Below are 22,576 nucleotides of genomic sequence, written 5' to 3' on the forward strand. Positions count from 1 at the left end.
GTCATGTTTTGTACAGTTTTTGCAGAAATTTTAGGTATTGCATGTCGTACCTACGAAAATTATTGGTACAGTAACTCCTCTAGCAGTACTTGCCGTACTAGTCGCTATACCACCGTTTATCCTAGACAGACAATTCTAGTCCATCTGGCAAACGCTTCCGAACGCGGATATCAGTATAGTTTCACTTCACCCCACCTTAGACCTGTTAAATTGACTAGCCCTTTCAAACTTCCACCAGAAGAGTATTTTTTTTTCTATATTGCAATGTTTTATAATGTTTTATGGTGTTCTGATTCTGACCAGTACGATGGGGACATAGCTTTTTATAGGTTTAAACTGGTCTGGAGCTAGCATGTCAGTTAACTGCTTGTAGTCCTTAATTTGTACATTTGTAATCAGCTTTATTTTCATTGTAACAAGGGACTCGGACCTTTTTTATTTTTTCCACAATGGTCAGTTTTTGAAGGAGGTGCTCACGCCAAAGTACTTTAACCCGTCGCGTTTTTTTGGGCCTGTCCCAAGTCAGGAATTTTTGGCCTCTGTATATCTTGTTTCATTTTCATCTTCAGTTTAGGTTACAGACCACCAATTCAACCAATGAGCATTTGGAACATACGCAAAAATAGTCCTACGCAGAAATTACCCCTGTTCCTCATAGTGCTGTGAAAACAGTTCTCATCTCATTTAAAAAATTTAAACAGTTTCTGAAAGGAAAAACATTTCTGTACATTTTATAGGTGCATTTTGCTTCTTGTGATGTGAAGCCTAATCTCCATAATGATTTCTAAATATATCCCTATCTTGTGAAAACACTGGGATTTCCCATGCTATTTATAGACACTTCACTTCCGGTGACCAGTACTGCACTGCAAGTCTGCTAACCCCAGATTCTGAGGATTGTGAGCTGACATATGTAGAATCATGCTGATATATAGTCCTCTGCAGGTTAAAGTTAAGGTAAAGTCCAGAGAAGCCATTGAATATTGTGAAATTAGCATAGAAGCCTATGGGAAGTGGAATTAGTGGTTTTTAGCCTTTATTTCTATGTTACTTGAGTATATAGGGGCAATTCTTTCCCAGTACCTGTACATAATGATGTTTTGGGGCCAGCTGCCGCCTGCCAAAGAAGTTGACAAAAAAAATAAGTAATGTAAGTATATCATTACGTTTTTATTAAAAAAAAATAATACGCAAAAATCTACATATGATTTTAAGCACGATATTGTCAGTATTGTGTTAAGGCTGAATCAGGTACAAAAGAAGGATATTTAAATCTTGGTTTCGTAGAAACACCAGCCCTTCTTTTATCTTTATATTTATAAACTATATACTATCAAAATACAAAAATTTCAATCATATATATTGTAAATTTCAATATGCTGTAACCTCTCATAAACAATATTAAAATCAAACATATAGGAAGTTTGTTTGTTTGTTGGGGTTTAACGTCCGAGCAGCAATATTTCAGCTATATTCAGACGATGAACATGAAATGGATGATAAAATGAACATGAAATGAAAAAGAAAGGATGGGACACAAGGATAATAGGGTCGACACATTTTGATTGCCACTCGAAAAAGGGGGGATGGGTAAGGTCGGGCAATTTATCCTCCTGTGGCGGAGTGCAAAGGTTCCTACTCCTATCGAATACCACTGCAGGGTTCTTTAACGTGCGAGGAACGTGGCATCTTTCCCAACACGGTGCACCACTATGGTTTGCCGTCAGGTTTTCCGTATTATAGCCTGACAACCCCAGCATGTAACACGCCAGGGGTACCCCATTCCACCACCTGGGGCACACATCCCAGTCGCTCTGTGGGCAGAGCGCCTAGCCCCCGGCTAGGTTTCTGAGCACTATTTAGTCGCCTTATACGACAAGCTTAGCGCTGCTGCAGGCCTATTCTTTTAACACCCGGAACTGCACGGGGCAACATATAGGAAGATCTAAATCCAAAAATTAATTCTATACAAGAAGTACTCAAAACCAAAACTTTCGAAATACGAAGCAAATTCCACTACCGAGAAGTTCTACCATGTGAAATACAAGGCATGAAGCCTTGGTGTTTTAGGTATTAAACTTAAAAACGATCAAAATATAACAAAGAAAAGTTCTCACTATTAAATTCATTATTAAATGAATTCTGATATGTACATTTCATAAGGGCAATGACAGTCATACTTGACGATGACAGTTGTCGCCACATTGTTGAAATACTTTGAAAAGTCAAATTATTGACGTCAATACAGGAGGATATTATAATCTATTTTTTCTTCTTCCACTTTATTTCCAATCACCACCTGCATTGACTGATTGGGCATATCAGTTTGAACGGAGGTTCACATCAAGTGGCTTTGTATTGACCTTGTCGGAAAGTTTACTATTCCAAATAAAAATATTTCCATATTGTTTAGGACTGTATCATATGCACTTGGATCTTTGAACGTAGGAACCTTTCATTTTAATGTTAAAACGAAACAATTATAAACATAAAAAGTATAAAAGAAATCCTGTATAATTGTTAGAAGAACAATAGAATATTTACTTTATTTACATCGATGACCTTGTGGGATTTTCTGCCAATCGCTTGAATGACCAAGAATAGAATCTGTCTCACAGCTGATTCATTAAAGCCTCAAAATGGCTGGAAAATCCAAATGTATTGTCACTCATTAGTTTCAATGGCTTGTATTTCATGTACGACAAATCTGTGCACGATAATATTTCTTAAATGTTTTCAGAATGTATACACACATTTTATGGTTTCGATGGTATCATTTAAGTATTAATAACATTTAACAAGCCATATGATAAGATATCATTCAACAGAGATAGAACGCTTTTATATTTATTAGTCACAATTCAGCTCTCAGATCAACACAATGGGAATAAAATAAGTTTACAGGGTCCTGCAAAACTAATCTTTGACCGATGTTTCTGGGTAACCTTCAAGTGGACTATTCAGTAATCTTCCATTCACAACATTTGTTCTGAAGTGTAGGAATTTCTGAATGCTGCTACCACAAAACGTTTAGTTTGTATATATCATGTAGCGCAGGTAATGTCAATAACCCACTTTCCCTCTCCAACAAATACAAAGGAAGTAAACAGCACGAGCTCTAAATTACAGAATAATCGATAGTCAAGTAAGTTTATGCTAATTGCAGGACGCACCAAATGTCCGAATTTACACTGATCATACTATATGAAGTATTTTATATGACATTAGACTTTGTCTACGAGGGACGGAGCTATTTAAACACTAATTTATGACAAAAAAGGAATATGCGGAACTTCTTATAACACATAATGTACGTCTGCGTTAAAAGTTCAAACAATCATATCCTAACTGCATACGTCACTTCCGAGATACATCACTTCCGAGGGCATGATTATTTTTTACAGCGGATTAAGGTGTAAAACCACTATTAAAAGTCCCATTACTTTCAAGTTGGATTGAGCAATTTTCAAGGTCACAATCTTTTTTAAAGTTTGTTAAAATGAACTGTAACAGGTTTTATCATCGAGGGGACCCTAAAAAGACTTATTCAAAAAAAATTGCAGCATATCTTTAATGGCTTCTAAGAAAGAACAGTGAAATGAAAGTAGACAGGTACTAAGAATACTTTTTTCGTTTTGGAAATTAGATCTGTAGACTCTATATTTTTTTCTCTACATTAGAGTAAAAAAACGATTGTATTCAGTGTGGCATGATAAGCTTTCAGATGATACCCAGTTTGCATATGTTGGCTAAATCACAAAAAAATATGCAATGCATCCTAGGAACTACTTTGTTTTTATGGACTACCTCCTAGTATGTGCAGGCATCTGGTTCCCCCTTAATAGTGGTATTATACCTTAAATATGTATGACGACCTAAAGGTCCGTACCTTGCCATTTTGCATTTTGTATTTATTTCAAGCTGAAAAAAAATCCTCTTAACTTACATGTATATTTGTCTATTCATATGAATAGAAACTTTTGTAAACAATTATTATGTAAATCTATTCTGGGCATTAAAAATCTGAACACTCTTGTGAAGCTGTGCTAATACACATAGTCGGTCAGTATATAGATGAAAATGATGTTTGGAATGTAAGGATATGAAAAAAAAAAACAAAAAACAAAAACGCAAAGTATCATTCGCAAACTTTGTGGCCTAAACTGAAGAGTGTTTTGCAATTTGGTGAACTTGATTTCTTTGCACGCATTTTATTTCAGTATAATTTATTGTGGTTGTTAACATATAGATGGTGTACAAGTAAAAAGTTTGGAATAATAATCATATTCTGTTTTTCATTTTTTTTATTTATGCAAATGAGGTCAATGAGTTGCCGGAAGTAGTAGTTCGAACACTGGCGCAAATTCACAACGAATAACACCCATATTCTTCTTTCTTGTGTTTAATTTATTACACTTTACAAATATTTCGACCATGTTGTAGGGCTGCGTAGAAGGGAAGCCCCAATGTTATAATATTCGATGCACATACTAGGAGTCATCCTATAAATTCTGAAATTACAAAGATTTGTTTGATCTGACAGGCTTAGATTAAATTGTGAAAAACGGGTTTAGGATTTATTAAGAACTTTTAACGGATCACAAGACCTGTTACATTATACATAAGAAAAATCCTTATTAACTTTTGTATAATGCTTTAATTTCTGATCCCAGCTTGCAGCTTATAGTTAATATCCTTCGGCAGTTCAAAATCGGATTAATGTGATACCAAACCCTGGTTGAACACTTGCTCCAAATACATCTCAAGATTAGTTCAGCATTTAAACTTCAATGCCCATACTCTGTAGTACAAAAAGAAGTATAGATGTAAAGATGACATTATCATATATTCGTATAAAGGTTAACTAGAGCGCTTCGACATCCTTTCATACAAGATATTTGTAAAGAAATGAATCGAAGAAAAAAAGGAAGAAAACAGTGCAATTTTCACATAAATGAGTGAACACTTTTCTACCATACATACAAATGTAGCATTGTACTTGAACTACTCTGAACCAAACCGAATAAAAACAGTGCTGTTTTGTAAATTTGCTGAAACATTGTGGGGGGTGGCAAATTCACACACACACACACACACACACACACACTATCTAACTGAAATTCGTAAACCAAGACATCTCAAAAGTTTATTAAAGTGAGACCCTGTATACTGTAATTGTGTTAAGAGAAAACCATATTAAAGAAATGTCCAAACTCAAATCTCAGTTGTACAGGAAACGGAAAGAATGACTTATAGAATGGGACGAAATTCATAAGGGTGACAATAACAATTAATTTGTTTTCCCTCTCACATGAAAGAAATTTCTTGACTTTTTTTTATAATTACGCGTCAAGTTAACGAGATTTTCACGTTAAGTTTCGTATGTTTTTTTTCAAAGATGACATTTTATAATTGCTTATACTTTTATGTGTATTTTTGTTATAATAATTGTTTTTTTTCTCAAACCACGCAAACAAATAACAATAACATATGAATATGGTTTTATCATTTGTCATGTATTAAATTCATCTACAGTAAACCACAATGAAGACAATTAATTCTGAAATTCAATTTATACAAGTAACAATGGTTCACAAAAAAGCAGAGCACACAATATCAAGACAGAGAAAATGTAATATTTTCTACCTTTAAACTGTGTAGGTTATAAAGCAAATTTTTAAGATCATGTAAAATGGGAATTTTCGTTTACCCATAATAGTTAATTATTTTCAAGAAATAAAACTGAGACAATTTGGGATATGAGAATAACGCAACTTATTACATATGTACACGGGAATGAATTTTTATGAGCAGTCTTCATAACAGTCAGACTCGATTGATTCATGGATGTCAGAAACCCATCAAAATTACTCTTATTTCTTTTTCAGAAACAATTACAGACCACATTACCAGTTTGTCATTCGATTGTTGCACTTTTGAGATTGACTATGAAATTGCTTTTTTGATTTGGTTAATTTCACTGATAATTAAACGAATGTATGATTTTCTCCGAAATACAGAAATGATTTTAATTACGTAAAATATGGTGTATGTAGATCGAAAAATTATTGTTTATTCATGCACCATGAATTACTTCTACCAATAGTCTTAATATCTATATGGATTGGTAATTTAATATAAAATCTACAGAAAAGATTGAATGCTTTGAAACATGTATGATATCCACATGAATCTGTTTTATATGAACACAAGCCGTAATTCTAGTTTACTACATTCTCAATATACTCCGTATACAAGAAATGATGAGACAAGAGTGAGAACTAATGTAAACTATGTTGTGTTGTGTTTAACTGGCAGGACACTTTTTAAGTCCTCATACATGAGGCAAGATGGAATGTGTTGTTTCACCGAGTTTCACTTGTTTAAAAGTACTTCCCAAAATGTTTCATACCTCAAAAGAAAACGGTTCAATGTAAAAAGCAACTACATGTATGAACGAATACTGATAAAGAAAACAAAATACGCTTAAAGACAAACATATAGTTCCCATGATTTTTTTTCTTTTCTCGTTTTTCTTTGTTATCAGTGATCTGAAGATCATTGCTGCTGGGAAAACTAGTAGATGTTTCATGAAAGTTTTACCTGTAATCAATTTCATAGAAAGTCGACCATAAGTTATGATAGAAGATAACACTAACGATCATTTTTTTACACTTGCGACACCACCATAGATTAACAAAACTATAATGAGGACATCTTAACAGCAGAGCCTGAATTAACTAACAAAGCAAATAAGCCATGATAGCTTGGAGTGATTACAACAATGGAAAAATGTATCACACAACAGACTATGTTTTTATCACATTGTGATATCTTTTCTAGACTATAGAATTCTAAATGTGATCTATGTCACATCATCATATCCCAGCATCAATAGTTATCTATCACATTTCCAAATGCAATTTTGTACATTTACTCCTTTCTATGGATACAACTCTAAATAATCTTATAGAATGCTATAAAACAAATTGCGGTTGTTGATTATTGTTCATGGAAGACATTTGTGATACTTGGTTTATGTCTTTGCACGTGTTATTTGGAGATCTTCCGGTTTGGAAATTTTGTAAGTTTGATGAATTCTGGGTATTATTGTTCACATTGTTATCCTTATCTGGGGCGTTTCCAAAGAATTCCGCTTGGTCAGCAATTGCGCCTCGTTCTCGTTTCTTCTGTTTAAAGCGTCCAGATCTTGATATGGACAGTGTGTGTTTTAGTCTTTGCTTTTCTTTCTCTGCCTCAGTCTGAGCCTCGGCCAATCGTAAAGATTCTGATCGACGAAATTCCTTCTTGTATTCCTCCTCTTTTGATTTTGACTTTTTACTCCAAAATTTAAACCAAGACATGTTGGCAGCGTCTGGTAAGTATACTCAGGTCAAAACACAAATATTAAAACAACGAATAATGGTGAACAATATAACCAATGTCCTTACAGATTTATTCCATGGCACATCTGAAAAATAGTAGAAATAGGAATGTTAAATATGAGTTAGTGGAAATAAACGGTCAAAATGAAATATTTTCTGGTCGTTAGACTAAGGAGAGCACACAAAGGTGTTTTCTTTTGACTTGTGTGTACATGTGCAATTTTTGAAAACTCCATTTTATGACAACCGGAATACAAGAAAGCAGGTTTTTTTCAAAGTCGTTACATATATGAGAATACAGCACTGAGTTGTATCTGCTGTATTTGTTTCTATGACCTGTTTCAGTGGTGTTTTAACGGTTTTAAAATGTACTTTTATGACAAGACGTACTTAAACAGGAAGTCAATGTACTTCTGTGTATATATACATTTATTATTCACTTGATTATTGTATTTTATCAATGTGTTCACAAGTTTTTCCAAGGTATACCTGATACACGAAACACGAACTTAAGGAATCATTTTATCTTTCAAAGGTGTATAACCACTATTCACAACAGAATTACGCTCAATCCCAACTGAACAATACCTTAATACAGTAAACAAAGGGCTAGTTACAATGATTAAATCTTTGAAGTATAGATTTGTTCCCTTCGGATTACTGGTGTTACTTCGATAAGTCTAAGTCCATTCAAAGTATAATGAAAATATAGGCCATATGCTTACGTAAAATTTAGGAAGGGAGCGCTCTGGTCGATCGAAAATACATCGTCTTTTGTCTGAGGAAATTTTTGTTGTATTAACTCGTACCAAATGGCACCAGTTTACCGAACATTTAGGTCTATTATGCACAATTTCAGAACCTTTCAATTACTTCGTAAATTTTACATATGTACGTATGAAAGTGTCTTAAGAAATTATAATGACCTTGGCAAGCTGGATACATGGTTTCAAGATTTCTTTTCATTAGAATCCAAGTTGAAGCGGACAATGTCTTTTGTTTTAGGTAAATGTACTTCAAACAATGGAATTCAAAACTGTTTATATTTTCAGATAAATGAACATTTAGTACATGCATCGAACCAATTTATTTTGACGAGACCTTAGACATCTAATCAAAACTATATAGACTCAAAACAAACTCACAATAGTATAACTGTATTTCAACTTGAAACTTTCTGTTTATATTTAAATATTCAATCAACTTTCTCGTAGCATAAATTTAACAAGGAACCTTTCACAATACATGTATATCGTCTTGTATTACAAAGTAGCTTCGATATTTTCACAAAACAAATAAAAGGTGTACAAATAATGGTTGTTTAAAACACATACAAACATGTGCATTTGCGACGGACTTAACATGATTTATTATTTCAATGTTTGCTTTAACACAAAATCAATATCGGAATAGACTTGAGATTTAGTTTGTTTAAAATAAGTGGAAATTGATAAGAATCCGTCTGAGACGCGGGTCTTTGACTTTTTTGGATTAACAAACTGTTTATCTTTTATGGTAGTTTCCCCTCTTTGGGTTGTGAACCACAAAACAAAATGTGTGCTGTAGCTTAGATCTGAAGAGAATTCTTTACTGCTTATCAAGCTCTATAGCTCAATCTTTTAGCGAGCCAAAAGTAGATTATATTTTTCTTGTAAAATTTCTTCATTGTGCAATTTTCTCGTTGGCACTGACGCAATACATGAACTCAGTAAAGCAAAAATACTTATGCATGTAGTAAAGAAATCTAGTAAACAAAAAGGAAAATAGCTTACCTTATATACTACTACGTTAAGTTTGTTGGGGCAATGGTGACAACATGTTGATAACAAAACGTTAATTTTGTCTGAGTAATATGGTAAAGATTTTTAGTAAACAAAAATGAATTTATTGAATGAAATGAACAGTGAAAAGAAACGGCCAATCTCTTCGTATCATATACACTTCCTCGTGTTTTGGTTCATTATAACACATACTTCACAACAAAACGTGAAAACGGTATGTTCTTCAGTAATATGACAGTGACAGCAGTGGCAAATTCATGGATTTTGAAAAAAAGGAGGTAAGGGTACCAGCTGGGTCCAAAAAGGGGATGGTTCCGGGCTGTTATTTGCTCATTTTTTTGCCAAAGTTTAATAAAATGTTCAGACCCCGGAACCCATAGATACGCCATTGTGTTGGTATTTAGCTTCTTTGAATCAATGAATCCCATATTCCGATGTAGTGCTACAGATGTTATAAATCCGCAATATCTAGTCGATCTTATAGCAATTGAACATCTATTATCGTAGTTAATATTTCATACATGCAGTTGTGTCATTTATTGTAAAATAAGTACTGAAAAGGACCGTTTATAGTGTATAACGAAATGATCATTGGATTGTTGGTTGTATCACCGCGCGAAACCCGGAAGAGCAGTAAAAGACGTAAAAACAACCCAATACTACATTTAATTTAGAGTTGTTAGATGTCATTTTTCTCAAGAGAAACGTAGAATATGTCACAAATGTTAACTGGCCAATGTTATTAGTTTTCACATAAAGCTGCAATATAAAAAAATGATGAATGCAAATAGATACATGTATATTGGTAAATAAAAATATAAGACAAGGAGATATCTTCATACATATTAGATAAAAAATAGTTGTCAAGCAAGACTGATATAACCATCGACATTCTTCTTCTAAAAATAGACAAAGCTGTCGAACTTGCACAGCCTTGATCTGAGATGATTCGGAATTATTTCAATATATATTCTCGAGGAAATGTGTGCACGAGTTGAATAGTTGACGTATTATCTTTAAACAATCCTAATTTCGGGGATCTGATACATCGCATCCACCCCAAAGAACTTGAGTTAAAGGATACTACAGACACTCTGAAGTCAGCCTCATATCTTGACCTACACTTAGAAATCGATGGTAAAGGAAAACTACTGACCAAACTTAACGACAAACGTGATGCTTTTCATTCAAAATTGTCAACTTTCCTTTCATCTGTGGCAACATCCCTTCAGCACCTGCGTGTGGAGTGTTCATATCACAACTCATACGTTATGCCAGAGCTGGCCGAAACTACTTTTTGTATCGCACTAGAACTCTAACAAATAGGCTTCTGGGACAGGGTTATGCTGCTTGAAGATTGAAGTCATCACTACAGAAGTTTTATGGTCGTCATCATGAAGTCGTGGATCGTTATGAGGTATCCATCTGCACCATGAAAACTGATTTATTCAACGGGGCATAGTTTTCCTTTCCTCGTTTGTCTACCCCGGACTTGACCTTTTAAGAGCAACTCGGCGGGTGTTTCCAGAAAAGCAGAGGACGCTTACCCTACCGGTGCACCTGGTCCATGTTCCTAGTTTTTAGTTGAGTCCGAGTTGCTCATTTGCTTTTGTTACTTTGTATGTATGATTTTAGTTGCTTTATGTTCTTTGTTGTGTATGTCTGTTTTCCATGTCTGGTCTTTGTCCCTGGATTACATTCTTTTGGTTGCCGCTGTAGTCTTGGTTCCCCTGATTACTCTTTCTATTAAAAATTGATATAATGCTGAGGATTTTCATCCCCTGTAGATCCGTATTTAAGACTTATTCAAGAATCGGGACTGCTACAAACACACAGTTATACGCGTTTGAAAGGATAAAACCAAAGAGGACGCTGTTGAATTCAAGAGTATATTAAGGGTAATGATACTGAACTGATTATTTTTAATTCTAGGCAAGAGTCAAATGGAATAATCAAAAGGAAAATTCATGTAACAAATGGCAATATCCAGACTGAAACCGGAAAGTTGGAAATTACCGCAATGGTCCTGACTTGGTACAGTCATTTCTGATGGAAATGGCATACAATGTCACCGTTCATGAAAATTAGAAACATATTTCATCTAAGTTGAACCGAAAAACAAATTCTACGAAAGATCCAAAATGTTGGTTTCGAGGAGCGATTCTCTACAACGTGCTCCACTGATTAAAGTAATAGTAACATTTAATTGTAAGTAGAAAGACATCAAACAAAAATATTACAAAAAAATTACAAAAAAATTGCTGCATCAAAGAGAGTAAGGCCCACTTAAACTTAATATTGACAGTATACATATGCATAACATGAAACGGTTTGAGTGTAGATTTGTTTAGTATATCGAACGGTTGTAAATAAAGAGTTAATGTATTTCTATAACACATGATCACAGTTAATGTTCACCTTGTGAGGGTTATTGAAATAAGAATTAAATGGTGTAAAATGTTACAAAAATTACCAACAGCAAAGTTTAGATGTGTATCTACAAAAATGTGTTATTTCTTTATATTTAATCAGAATCTGTTCGCCGTCTTGATTTGTCAATAAAGTGTATGTTATGGGCTTTATGTACATTTGTATGTCAGTATCATCAGAATCATCCCTACATGTCCACTGTCTGTATCATCAAATCATCCCTACATGTCCACTGTCTGTGTCGTCAAATCATCCCTTCATGTCCACTGTCTGTATATGATTTGTAAGACAGAAATGAGAAGATCTTACTCTAAGCTTATGCTGGTCTGGTTTATTACTTATGTCTATTGAAAAAAAACTGGGAATCACTGAAGCGCCCATTTAAATCCAGTCAGTTCGGAATTTCTGGATCCGCCACTGAGCATATCTAAACTATGATACGCGTGTAAAGTACATTAACTAACATCTTTGAGACCGGAAACTAACAGGCTTATGTACATGCGTTCATTTGGGTCAATTTTAATCGGTACACGGCTCTACTTTCATTATTTTTTTTTTCGAATGAAAATAGACTTATATCATAAAAGAATATTTCATCGTTAGTTTCAAAACTTTAATAACTACTATTGACCCTGCTTAAATGGTTCTGGTGAACAAAAGTCTAGGTATTTGAAATTCATGGAGACATACATGTACAAGTCATAAAGGGGAGATAACTCGTTCTCGGACGTTAGCGGACTATTTTACACATATAATTGTACCGTTCTGTTGAAAAGAAAAGGATGACCATTTTTATTAAACGTGCGTATATATTTGCCCTCGGGCCTTTTACACAGATTACTGGTTATCAAATGTACTTTTATGATTTCAGACATCTTTAAAGTCCTCTTAAAAGTCATAGAAGATATTTTTTTCATCCTTGTTTAATTGTCGATTTGTGTCCGTCATGTTTAGTTTCAAATGACTATACACATGATATGGTAATATAGATCACACTGAATCATACGAATAATAATCAAATAGTTAAGAATCAGGTTTTGATTTTAAGGTTTGAATTATGGGAGGTTTAGGTATTAAAATACAAAAAAATGTTAATATAAAGATTAAGCATGTTAGTCGTTGTATGGACGAAATTTCATCAGTATTTAAAGGAAACAGTCACAATTTTAAAGCCATCAAAATATAGATGCCAACATTTTCTTCTCGATATTACAAGACTATTACAACTGTCCGATTTGTCTCTATTTACGATGAAATAGTCACTTTGGTAGAGCCATACTCAAAAACATGGAGTTTTACATATTTTAATAACGTCCGAATAATTCAGCAGGCTATAACATAACGAAACATAAAAATCACAAAGAATATCATGTTCAAATAACAAAAATTCTACATCAAATACTTCTGCCAGTTTAAACAACGTAAGAACGTTAAAATGAATATTTATGAAACACACTGAAAACAATTGAATCTAAAAATAAAGCATTGCACGTAAGAACCATAGGGTTGTGATATTTTCAAAGAGAAATTTGACTTATGTTTCAATTTATAGCAGCAAAATGTTTTACAATCATTCTTGTAGGGATGGGGTAACATAAACTAAGAGATCAAATGTCATATTCTTAATATTACCTAGGGCTCACACAACCAGCAAAACACAAAAAAGACATCTATTCCAAAGGATATGTTTAGATACATTTCAATTCTACTACCTGTACTATACACAAAGCACCTTCAAAACGAAAGTGTTTGCCTACTTAAAGATGGCATTGATACTTTTAAATCGTATTACATAATTGCCATAAATAGAGAAAATTACATTTAGCAAAGAGGAATTTATTACAAGAACATTAGGTTGTCTGAAGTTTACAATTCAAGCTTAATTGACTACAGAGTCAAGCTAGATTATATGAAGTCCAGGAAATAGAACTAAATCTGGTTGACAAAGACTACAAAGGAAACAAATTTGAAGGAAATACAAAAGCTGTTATGTCCAAACTTTGGAGAAGATTTTAATATAAAATATTCTTCCACTGTCCTCCATTTTCAGAGTATCAGTGTACTTTCAATTTGAACAATTCCAGGGAAGAATACTTTTCATCAGACCATGTTTCATAACGTTTTGTCTCATCATCTGTTCAATCAAATTCAATTTCTGTTCTAAACAAACAAATGTACAGCAATAAATGTTCATTTTCCCTCGTCTTATCATTATATTTTTAAGTTAATTAAAAGTACATTTTCTATGTATTTTAATTGTTTCCACATGTTTGGGACAGGAATATTTTGCTAAAGCCCTATGCTGGCTTGTTTAGTAACAATTACACATGTTACGAACATTATATACATGTAAGTATAACTGAAGTAAACGAATGAAAAAAAAACGAAAACGAATTAGTATTTGTATTCTTCTACATCTACAAACATATCGAGAATACGTGAAACACCACAAATGTTCACATCAATATACAATGTAAACAAGTTATGCTACATGTATCAAATACTAAACAGGATGCCAAAGTAAACGAGAATTACATGCAGCAACAATGAAAAAAAATGATAACATAAGATTTTGAAAAATTAATTTAAAACTTGTTACACTTTTGAACAGTAACACTGATCAGAATATACATACTATTCCATTATTTACCTTCAAAACACATTAAATTTGCTATGTAAAACAAGTGCTAGTCTTCATAACTTGTATTGAATAGAACATACTTACCGTAAAAACTCCATTGACAAATTTAATAAAGCTGATTTTCTCTATAATTCATTGCCACATGCGTTTAATATTAAATATTGTTCCAAGTTCTAATAACTTTATTTCATTTTCACATCTTTTGTAAATTCCTCGGGGACTAATAACAAAGTTGTCAAAATATTGAAACAGAATATTCAACTTTTAAAGGCTCAAATTCAATAAACAAAAACACGAAAATCTGCGATCTTAATTTAGTCCTATCGATCCTTTGAGTTGAATACACAGAATGCACAGGTAATCTTTTTCACACGGATAATACGGGAACGACGCAGGTATTTTTTTACTTTGAATGTAAGTTTCTTGGTGCGTGAACTAAAGAGGGTCAGAGGTTATTGAATTAAATCTTCGTAATAAGCAGTTAGGGATATTTTCATTTCAATCCAACTCAGAAAATCGATATGAAAATAAATACCCTGCATATGGCACATTGAAATTGTGACAAATAATCTGATTCTATCAAATGATTCAGTGTTGCAAATCAATATGCTTTAAACATTATCTGTTTATTCAATGAGAATCCAATGATATGCTAATTAAGAACTTTCAAACCCGATTTGCAGGTAAAAACAGCTGCTTACACATAAATGGTAAAAATAACAGCTGACGGTCAGACTGACTCATTACTACAGTTAGAATTGTATTATACAAACAAACGAAAACAATTAATTAATTAAAACCGATAAGCATGGAAACTTTGTTCGGAACTTTTCCTAATTTTTTTTCCAATGCATTAAAAGACTTATAATTATAGAGGTATATTGTATTTTACAAAATCGAAACAGTTGATTTTTTATGGATACTAGTATAAACAATTCTGAATCTTCAGCTGGTATTATTTCTACCGATCCTTGAATATTGAATTTTACAGAATTGAAAACATTCTCGTAACTCAAGTCTGCACTGTAGAGGTCTAGACAAAATACTAGAAAAAGACACAGCAGTTGCAAGTTCACCATATTGTTAAAATGCACACAGCAGAACGTCTGTTTTTATGTACATGTATTTAATCTAGATTTTAATGGTCTTTCAAAAAAAAAACAAAACAAAACAAAAACACTAATAATATTGTAAAAGCTTACTTGTAAATACAATAATCTATCTAAGAATTTCCAAAACCCCGCACAGCTTGCCCCAAGAAAAAAGAAAACCGAATGATGTCAAACTTCGGTTTCGCATGCTACATGTATATACAGTTGTACGTTTCCATCGACAAATCACTGAAAATATTTTGTCAAAGACTGAGTCACACTGATTTAAAAATTAAGGTGTGTTCTTTGTTTTCCCGATTACGTAAAATGTTAAGGGCAGATTTTGTAAATACATTTATCTAACTGTTATCTCGACTTTCACACTCTGAATGTAGCATTTGCCATAAATAGCAAACCCAGAATCTGAAGCTTGGCTTCTAAGTTGCTGACCACAGAACCTGTGTACGTGGTTAAATTAATACGATCCAGTTTTTCAGCGTATATGTACAAATCATTTGAAAATTCGTTAGATGCTTTTCCTTTTTAACCTATTAACGATAAATAAGTTCGTTTTTTCTATATTTCTGATCTATCTTCTAAGCGGAAAAGAAAAATAAGTAACAACTTCATATCTAAGAAGAGCCAGACATAATTAACGTATTCAACTGTAACCACACTAATCGGGGTTTGTTGTAAATTAAAATGACTTCTGTCCATACTTGTCGCCAAAATTAACTCATTGAAAAAATCTACTTAAATGTGGGTACGTATTTATTTACTGGATAAATATATAAATCAAAATAAAACTCAAGGAGTTGTGATCTGCACTTTGTGATAGCCAATATTTAGCTTCTGGTTTTGACGGAGATTACTTTCGTACACGTTGCTTTATTTTCTCGTGACGGACGTTATGTCAAGGGTTATCAGCCAACACATCTTCAAATAGCACTACACCTTTTTCGAGGTTAAAGTTTTAAGAACGATAAGAGAAAAAAGTTCTGACTTGTATATTTCTTTACAAAAATCATTCTAATTTTATGATGAAAACCTATATATTTAGTTATTGTAAAAAATGTCTCGCTCGATCAGAAATTAATCTGACTAAGAACACTTTACAAAAAGAATAGCTAACTGGCAAAACGAAAAAAATTTTTCAGGAATTCACGAATTCCCAATACATTCAAAATAGCTTGACAATTTTTTTTTCGAGTTTTATTTCCTTTTACTCTTTAGATCACAGGGATACTGAATATTTTTTTTAAATACTGATAAAGAACAACCTTATAACACCGAACACTAAACATTCTGTTATATCTATAGACATGCATTCATGATTGCTTTATGTCCGTAATAACATCAGCATGTCATACCAATGATGTATCGCTTTGAATGTATAGATAAAGATTCAGTGCTATATTTTATCTTAGCTCAGTAAGTACATATGGTATGAAGTACTTAACAACGGCGCTGTTAAAATAAACACTTCATATTAGATATTTGTTTTGTTAAAAAAAGCTGTATAACTGGTGTTTATTCAAACCGATCTAGGTTGTAAATCTACAAGATCAAAATAAATTCGAAATATTGTAGGCAAAGAACTTGTGAATCCTATATGTCTCTACTAAAAGTTTTGAACTTCAGGTAAATATTTATAAGAAACACCAAAACTCGCTTATTTTTCTATGAGAACCAGCGAGTTTATTCTTTCATTTACTTTTTCGTTGTCATCACGATCTCGACATGGCAAAAATATGTTGTGCTTCATTCTTATGTTAAGTACACACATTTTACAAACGGCAAAATGCCAAACGGAGAACGGCAATCACATTGGCTTTGCTGCTTAAATACATTGGCACAGGGAGTTGGCATACGTACATTGAGTAAGTATACATGTTCTTCATATCATTGTGTATTTGAGCATGATCGTGGACAGTTAAATTAAGAGAGTGGTGCCTTTTATACTTGCTAAATGTAATTTTTTACAGTCACTTCGTATTAATCTCATTATATTTCTACCAATGCAGTTAAAAACGAAGTAAATAAAACCATAAAGCGTCATTTGGTATGATGTCCAAGGTACATCAAAAGCCTAGCAATTTGTGTTTTTCAGGTATATATTACCTTATCCTTTTAGTAGAAAGTTTTTCCTAATTTTCCTCAGAGATAACCTTGAACGAACATACTTAAGTCACCAAACTTAATTTCGAGATAGTTGATGCTAATTATAGACGATTTTTTACAATACTTTATATAGACTCTGTGTAGGGTATTTAGTAGATAAAATTTCTTGAAAATTTGTGTAATGAACACCAATCTCACATTATTTCATATTTCAAAAAGATAATTGAATTTTTTCTCTTGTAATATTAAAAAAGTAAAAATTCCCATTACATTTCTATAGAATTACATGTATCTTCCCTTGAAAGAGGGTTAATGAAATTAATGTTTGTGGTTTTAGTATAATATAGTTTAAGCCAAAAGATTTATATAAGACAATTTTTGGCATCTTTCAAACAATATTTGCACATCTTCTATATGATTTTGCAAGACGACAGAAAAGAATGTTTCGTGTAACCGGTTTGATAAACCTTAATATGATTTTACTTGATTTTGGCAGTGGCCTTTAATGGTGGGTATTTTTGATGGCCATATTCTAAACTTGATTTTCGGATTAAACGTAGAGGAACAATCGTATGACATGCTAAAGTAAGCAGTAAATTTATAACAATAAACAGGGATTTAAATTAAAATGCCTGATTACTTTTGTTATTTCATGAGGTCAAACTTACTATTTCAAACAGAGTTAAGAAAGGCATTATGTAAAAATAGTTTACGGTTTAATGTTTTTTGGATTAATACGGGAAATGGGTTGACACAATATGGCCTAAGCCTTCCAAGTCAGTGGTTTCACTTATGTTATCCTGAGCTTTTAACACACTGCGTCTGGTTGTTGAAGTAGTAACTACTATCATTGAATATACCAACTAAGAAAAGAAACAGCCACCAAAATATCATGCTAAAGGTATGATATGTGTATCAAATATTAATTATCTCTAAAATAGGGTAATACTCAAAGAATGCCATCGGCTTGAGCATCATTACAACATCTTAAAAGAAAAGCCACCGGCTTGTGCATCATTACAATATGTCAAAACTGTTAATTAGGTAAAGATGGAAATAACAGTCATGTACTGTTCGAAAAAAGAAAAAGCAAAAAACGATCCTAAATAAAACATAACTCTGAATTGGTGTAATTTTAACCAAAGAAACATATTTACTTCCTTTTATAGAACCGAATTGTTTTAGGAAAATTGCACCCTTTGCAGAAATTTCTATCGTGTAAGAAATTTGTTTAATCGGTCCAAATCTATACTTAAAGTTTGTAGTGCAGATCAATAAGTTGATTGGTATATCACCACAACAGAACTATCTAACCATTTCAACAACAAAATAAGACTGTTTATATTAGGATTCTAGTATATGAATGGAAAGTGAATAGTGTTATCTGCTTCTCTAGAATACCACAGATAACAAGAAACTCCACCGTACAGAAAACATTGATGACCACAGATCCGTTGTTTGATCTTAAGTAGCAATCTTTATAAATGTCACACAGAGTGATTCGTTCATATAAAAATATCTACCAAACTCAGTTTTTCTCCTTATTCAGAAACAGCAGACCTCATAACAAATCACAGTTTTTCGTTTGATTGTTGCACCTTTGCGATAAATTTACATGGAATTTGAAATTTACCAGAGTTATCGCTCTTGATTTGGTTTGATTTGGGTTAATGCAGTGGGAGATGAATGTATGGTTTTCTCAAAAATGCTGTTCTGAATACAGAAAGAACTAAAAATATAACATATAGAACAAAGAAAAACAAAAACTGAAACAAAAACAAAACAAAAACAAAAACAAAACAAAACAAAACAAAACAAACACAAAGAAACACAAAACATCAATTTAGTCGGTGTTTTTTTTCTACACCATGAATCACCTCTACAATGTACCATTGGCGGAGTTTGTATTTCTTTATAGAACCGAATATAGTGACTGTTCATCAGACATATGTGATTGAAGAATGTAATTTTTATCTTAAATTCTGAATGAAATGAATGTACTTTGTTCGTATTTTAGCTGAACTGTTGTGTAATGAGATAGGTAAATTGGAAAGTGAAAGCATTTTAATCGGGTCAAAAGTTGTCTTTAGCTGGTCAGATGCACGTGTACCTATTATATCCATTTGTTTAGATATTTTTTGTATAGATGGAGAATTATTTCATTAAATGCAGATCCATAGTAATTCATGTTCTACTCGGAAGCTATTTCACCTTTACAATAAACAATGTCTTTTTCTGGCCTTGTACGACAATTAAACATGTATTTTTATACCTATGTTGTCATAAAAATGCTACAAAAACACTATCAAACACAATCACAGATTATCACGGGACGATAACGTCTAATAAATAATAATTCATGAGTGAAGAAATTATGTGAATACACTTTAACAAATTTGGGACCGTAAGCTAGGTTATAAGTAAAATCGTGCATACGAATAGAAGCGGTCAAGCATTTGCATAATTTTAAAGTGTTATTGTGGAATAATCAAACAGTAGAAATGCAACGAGAGTAATTTATTCAAAACAGACGTTCGTTAGATAACATCGTTACGGTTTGTATGGCAGAATTATTCGCACACTGTACCTAAGGCTATAGTATTAACAATGATTTCCTGCACTATACATTACAACATAGCAGAGATGTATCCAGATATTTTGTAGTGAGGGGAACCCTAAAAAAAGGAGTTCCATGCTTTGATTTGCTTACTGCATGAAAATAACCAACAGAAAGTAGGGGAGTGATTCCTACCCCGGACCCCCCCAACAGGGCTAGCCACTGCACAATATTTAAAAATTGAGCAGAATTATCTTTACATTCATATAAAAATGAAATATAAGGAACTTAAGTTTTGTAACAGTATGTGGAAACATTTCTGACTGTCATATTGAGGTCACGGACTTTTTATAACAATAGTGGAGTCTATACATGTAATACTACAAAACTTGTTACTGTAAAGCTGCTCAAAAAGTACAACACTATAGTTACGGCTTGCAGTTACTTAAAATCTAGTCTAAAACTGACAAGGAAATTTTATAAATTCAAACATACCTGTTAGCTTTCAAGTTCCTTTGCTGTTACAGACGAAAATCCTCCCATGATAGATTTCCCAGTATAAACGTTCAATAACCTGTCTTTTACCGTTACGTCTGGGCTATGGGGTTCTTATCACGGGGCTGTCAAAGGTACGTAATAAATAACTACTGATATTGTAATACTGAACGGTCACCTGGTTGTTATATGTGCCCATCAATAAATGATTGATTATGTATAGGTAAAGATTCGTTTCAGTAATAACCACTTTTGCATTTCTAAAATTTATTGTTACCAGGAAAAGGGCAAAAGGGTGCAGACGGATATTACGCAATATTTAAAGATAACAGTGCATTTAACTGTTACAGTGAAAAAAAGGGAAAAATTTTGCGTCAGTTAATTATAAAGCACAATCATGAAAAACCAAAAGTCTCAAGTTTAATACTTCAAAATAACTACTAAATACTAAGACTACGAAATATAGTATATAAGATGTGGGATAACATTGCTTTTGCCATTGTTTAAAGAACTTTAAGACTGTGAAATTCACTGGTCTAGTTTAAGGAGATCCTTGATCAATAAAACTATAAAAGTGAAAACCGTTTTTTTTAATTTAGTCCGAAACGTCAATATATTTTATACTTTGTGCTAAGGTATTCAAAGGGAGATAATCACATTTGTTCACTGCTTGTTTTTCACATGGTTCACTGATAGAATAAAACAAAAACTATACAGATTCCTCATAAAAGAATATCCTTTAACAATGAATATATATCTTAACATTATTAACCGATTCAATACATCCCTAAATTGATCAGATATTTATTGTTTTTATTATGACTGTGCGTTTGCTTATCACATATTTTTGAAGCTTGGCTTTTACAGATTCAGATCATATGATATGGTGATATCTAGTGATAATTATCCCACCAATAGTGCGAACAGGGTTTTTGCTGTATCAAAGTGAATGACAGATTATATGTTCAAAAATCCCTAACATATCAAATAAATTTTGAACAGATCAAAGAGTTATTTCCCTTTATCTTAAATTTTGCACTGCTCTCTATGTAAATTATTTCATTCTTACCTTTCTATTGTATTGCAAAACAAATTAATTCTTTAAATTATATGAATTTGTGAACTCAAATGGATAAAAAATACTTTAAATACAAAATTTGGCATGTGCCTCCCACTGCCTTGGTATTCAATGGACACCTTCTTAATTACAGTTGTACACGTATTTGTAAAAGGCATATGCTTTATCATTTGGAGTCAAGTCTTTCAACGGACCCCGACTATTCCACGTGACAAAAACTTCAAAGTGAAATTAAAACGAAACAATATTACATTTAGTCATATTTTGTAGTTGAATGATTTAAGATTTTACAAATATAGCAATGAGACTCCTTGAAACTTGAAAGCTGGTGCTAACTTATATTGTTTTGAATATACCACCACTTAATCAAAACGGAGTGCTAACATGTTGGCCACATCATTAATTTGATTGTATGGTGTTGTTGTTTGTCATAATAAATGTTAACTTAATAGTGCCTGAGGATAAAAAAATTGAAAGTGATAATTTTGTGACAAGGTATGAACGATGTATAAGTCTTAATAAAGTAAAAGCAGTAACATTTGCCTCTTTGACAAGATTTTTCTCCTGAGACACCATGTTTAAGTATCAACATACATATTTGTGGCAGACCATCACACACACATATATCTATAGTTATTGCTTGTATTCTGGTCAAAATAAGGAGGGTGTATGCTAATTCAAGAACATTTCTGAGTACATTATCCCTCCTTGTCAAGTTTACACTACTTTATATAATCCTCGACATCAAATAAAGCACGGACCAATCAATTTACAAAAAATCAGAATCGTTGATGATTGTGACCCACCATCACCACATCATTATTGTAACAAAGACGATTTTTGGTTGTTGGTGATTTCACTTTACAATTAAAAAAAAAAAAACATTTGCAGCCAAAGTCCATGCCTTCCATTCGTTAAATAGTTCTTCTTCTACCAAATGTTTGTTTACTTTCAAATTCGCGAGATATACATATATAAACCTTTTTTGTCAACGTAA

General features: G+C 32.7%; 1 protein-coding gene across 3 annotated transcripts; it reads right to left on the reverse strand.

Moving 5' to 3' along the window:
* Window positions 1–5,489: 5,489 nt before the first annotated feature.
* Window positions 5,490–20,671, reverse strand: LOC148611441 (uncharacterized). Of its 3 annotated transcripts, none has more exons than XM_088592069.1 (2): window positions 20,502–20,671; window positions 5,490–7,471 (listed from the first exon to the last, which is right to left on the reverse strand). In XM_088592069.1, the coding sequence occupies exon 2, from the start codon at window positions 7,362–7,364 to the stop codon at window positions 6,978–6,980; it is 387 nt and encodes a 128-aa protein (XP_088448195.1). In that variant the 5' UTR covers window positions 7,365–7,471; window positions 20,502–20,671; the 3' UTR covers window positions 5,490–6,977. The 3 variants fall into 3 exon arrangements, with proteins under 3 accessions (XP_088448195.1, XP_088448198.1, XP_088448194.1); XM_088592072.1 differs by lacking the exon at window positions 20,502–20,671 and adding an exon at window positions 15,440–15,599; XM_088592068.1 differs by lacking the exon at window positions 20,502–20,671 and adding an exon at window positions 14,322–14,607.
* Between the last annotated feature and the right edge of the window lie 1,905 nt (window positions 20,672–22,576).

The sequence above is a fragment of the Perna viridis genome, chromosome 7 (assembly GCF_037379345.1).
Source record: "Perna viridis isolate PV_CMFRI_1.1 ecotype Kerala chromosome 7, ASM3737934v1, whole genome shotgun sequence".
Lineage (NCBI taxonomy): Eukaryota > Metazoa > Mollusca > Bivalvia > Mytilida > Mytilidae > Perna > Perna viridis.

Bases quoted from the DNA above. Each gene is read 5' to 3' on its own strand.
- LOC148611441 (XM_088592069.1), bottom strand. From the start codon at position 7,364: ATGTCTTGGTTTAAATTTTGGAGTAAAAAGTCAAAATCAAAAGAGGAG.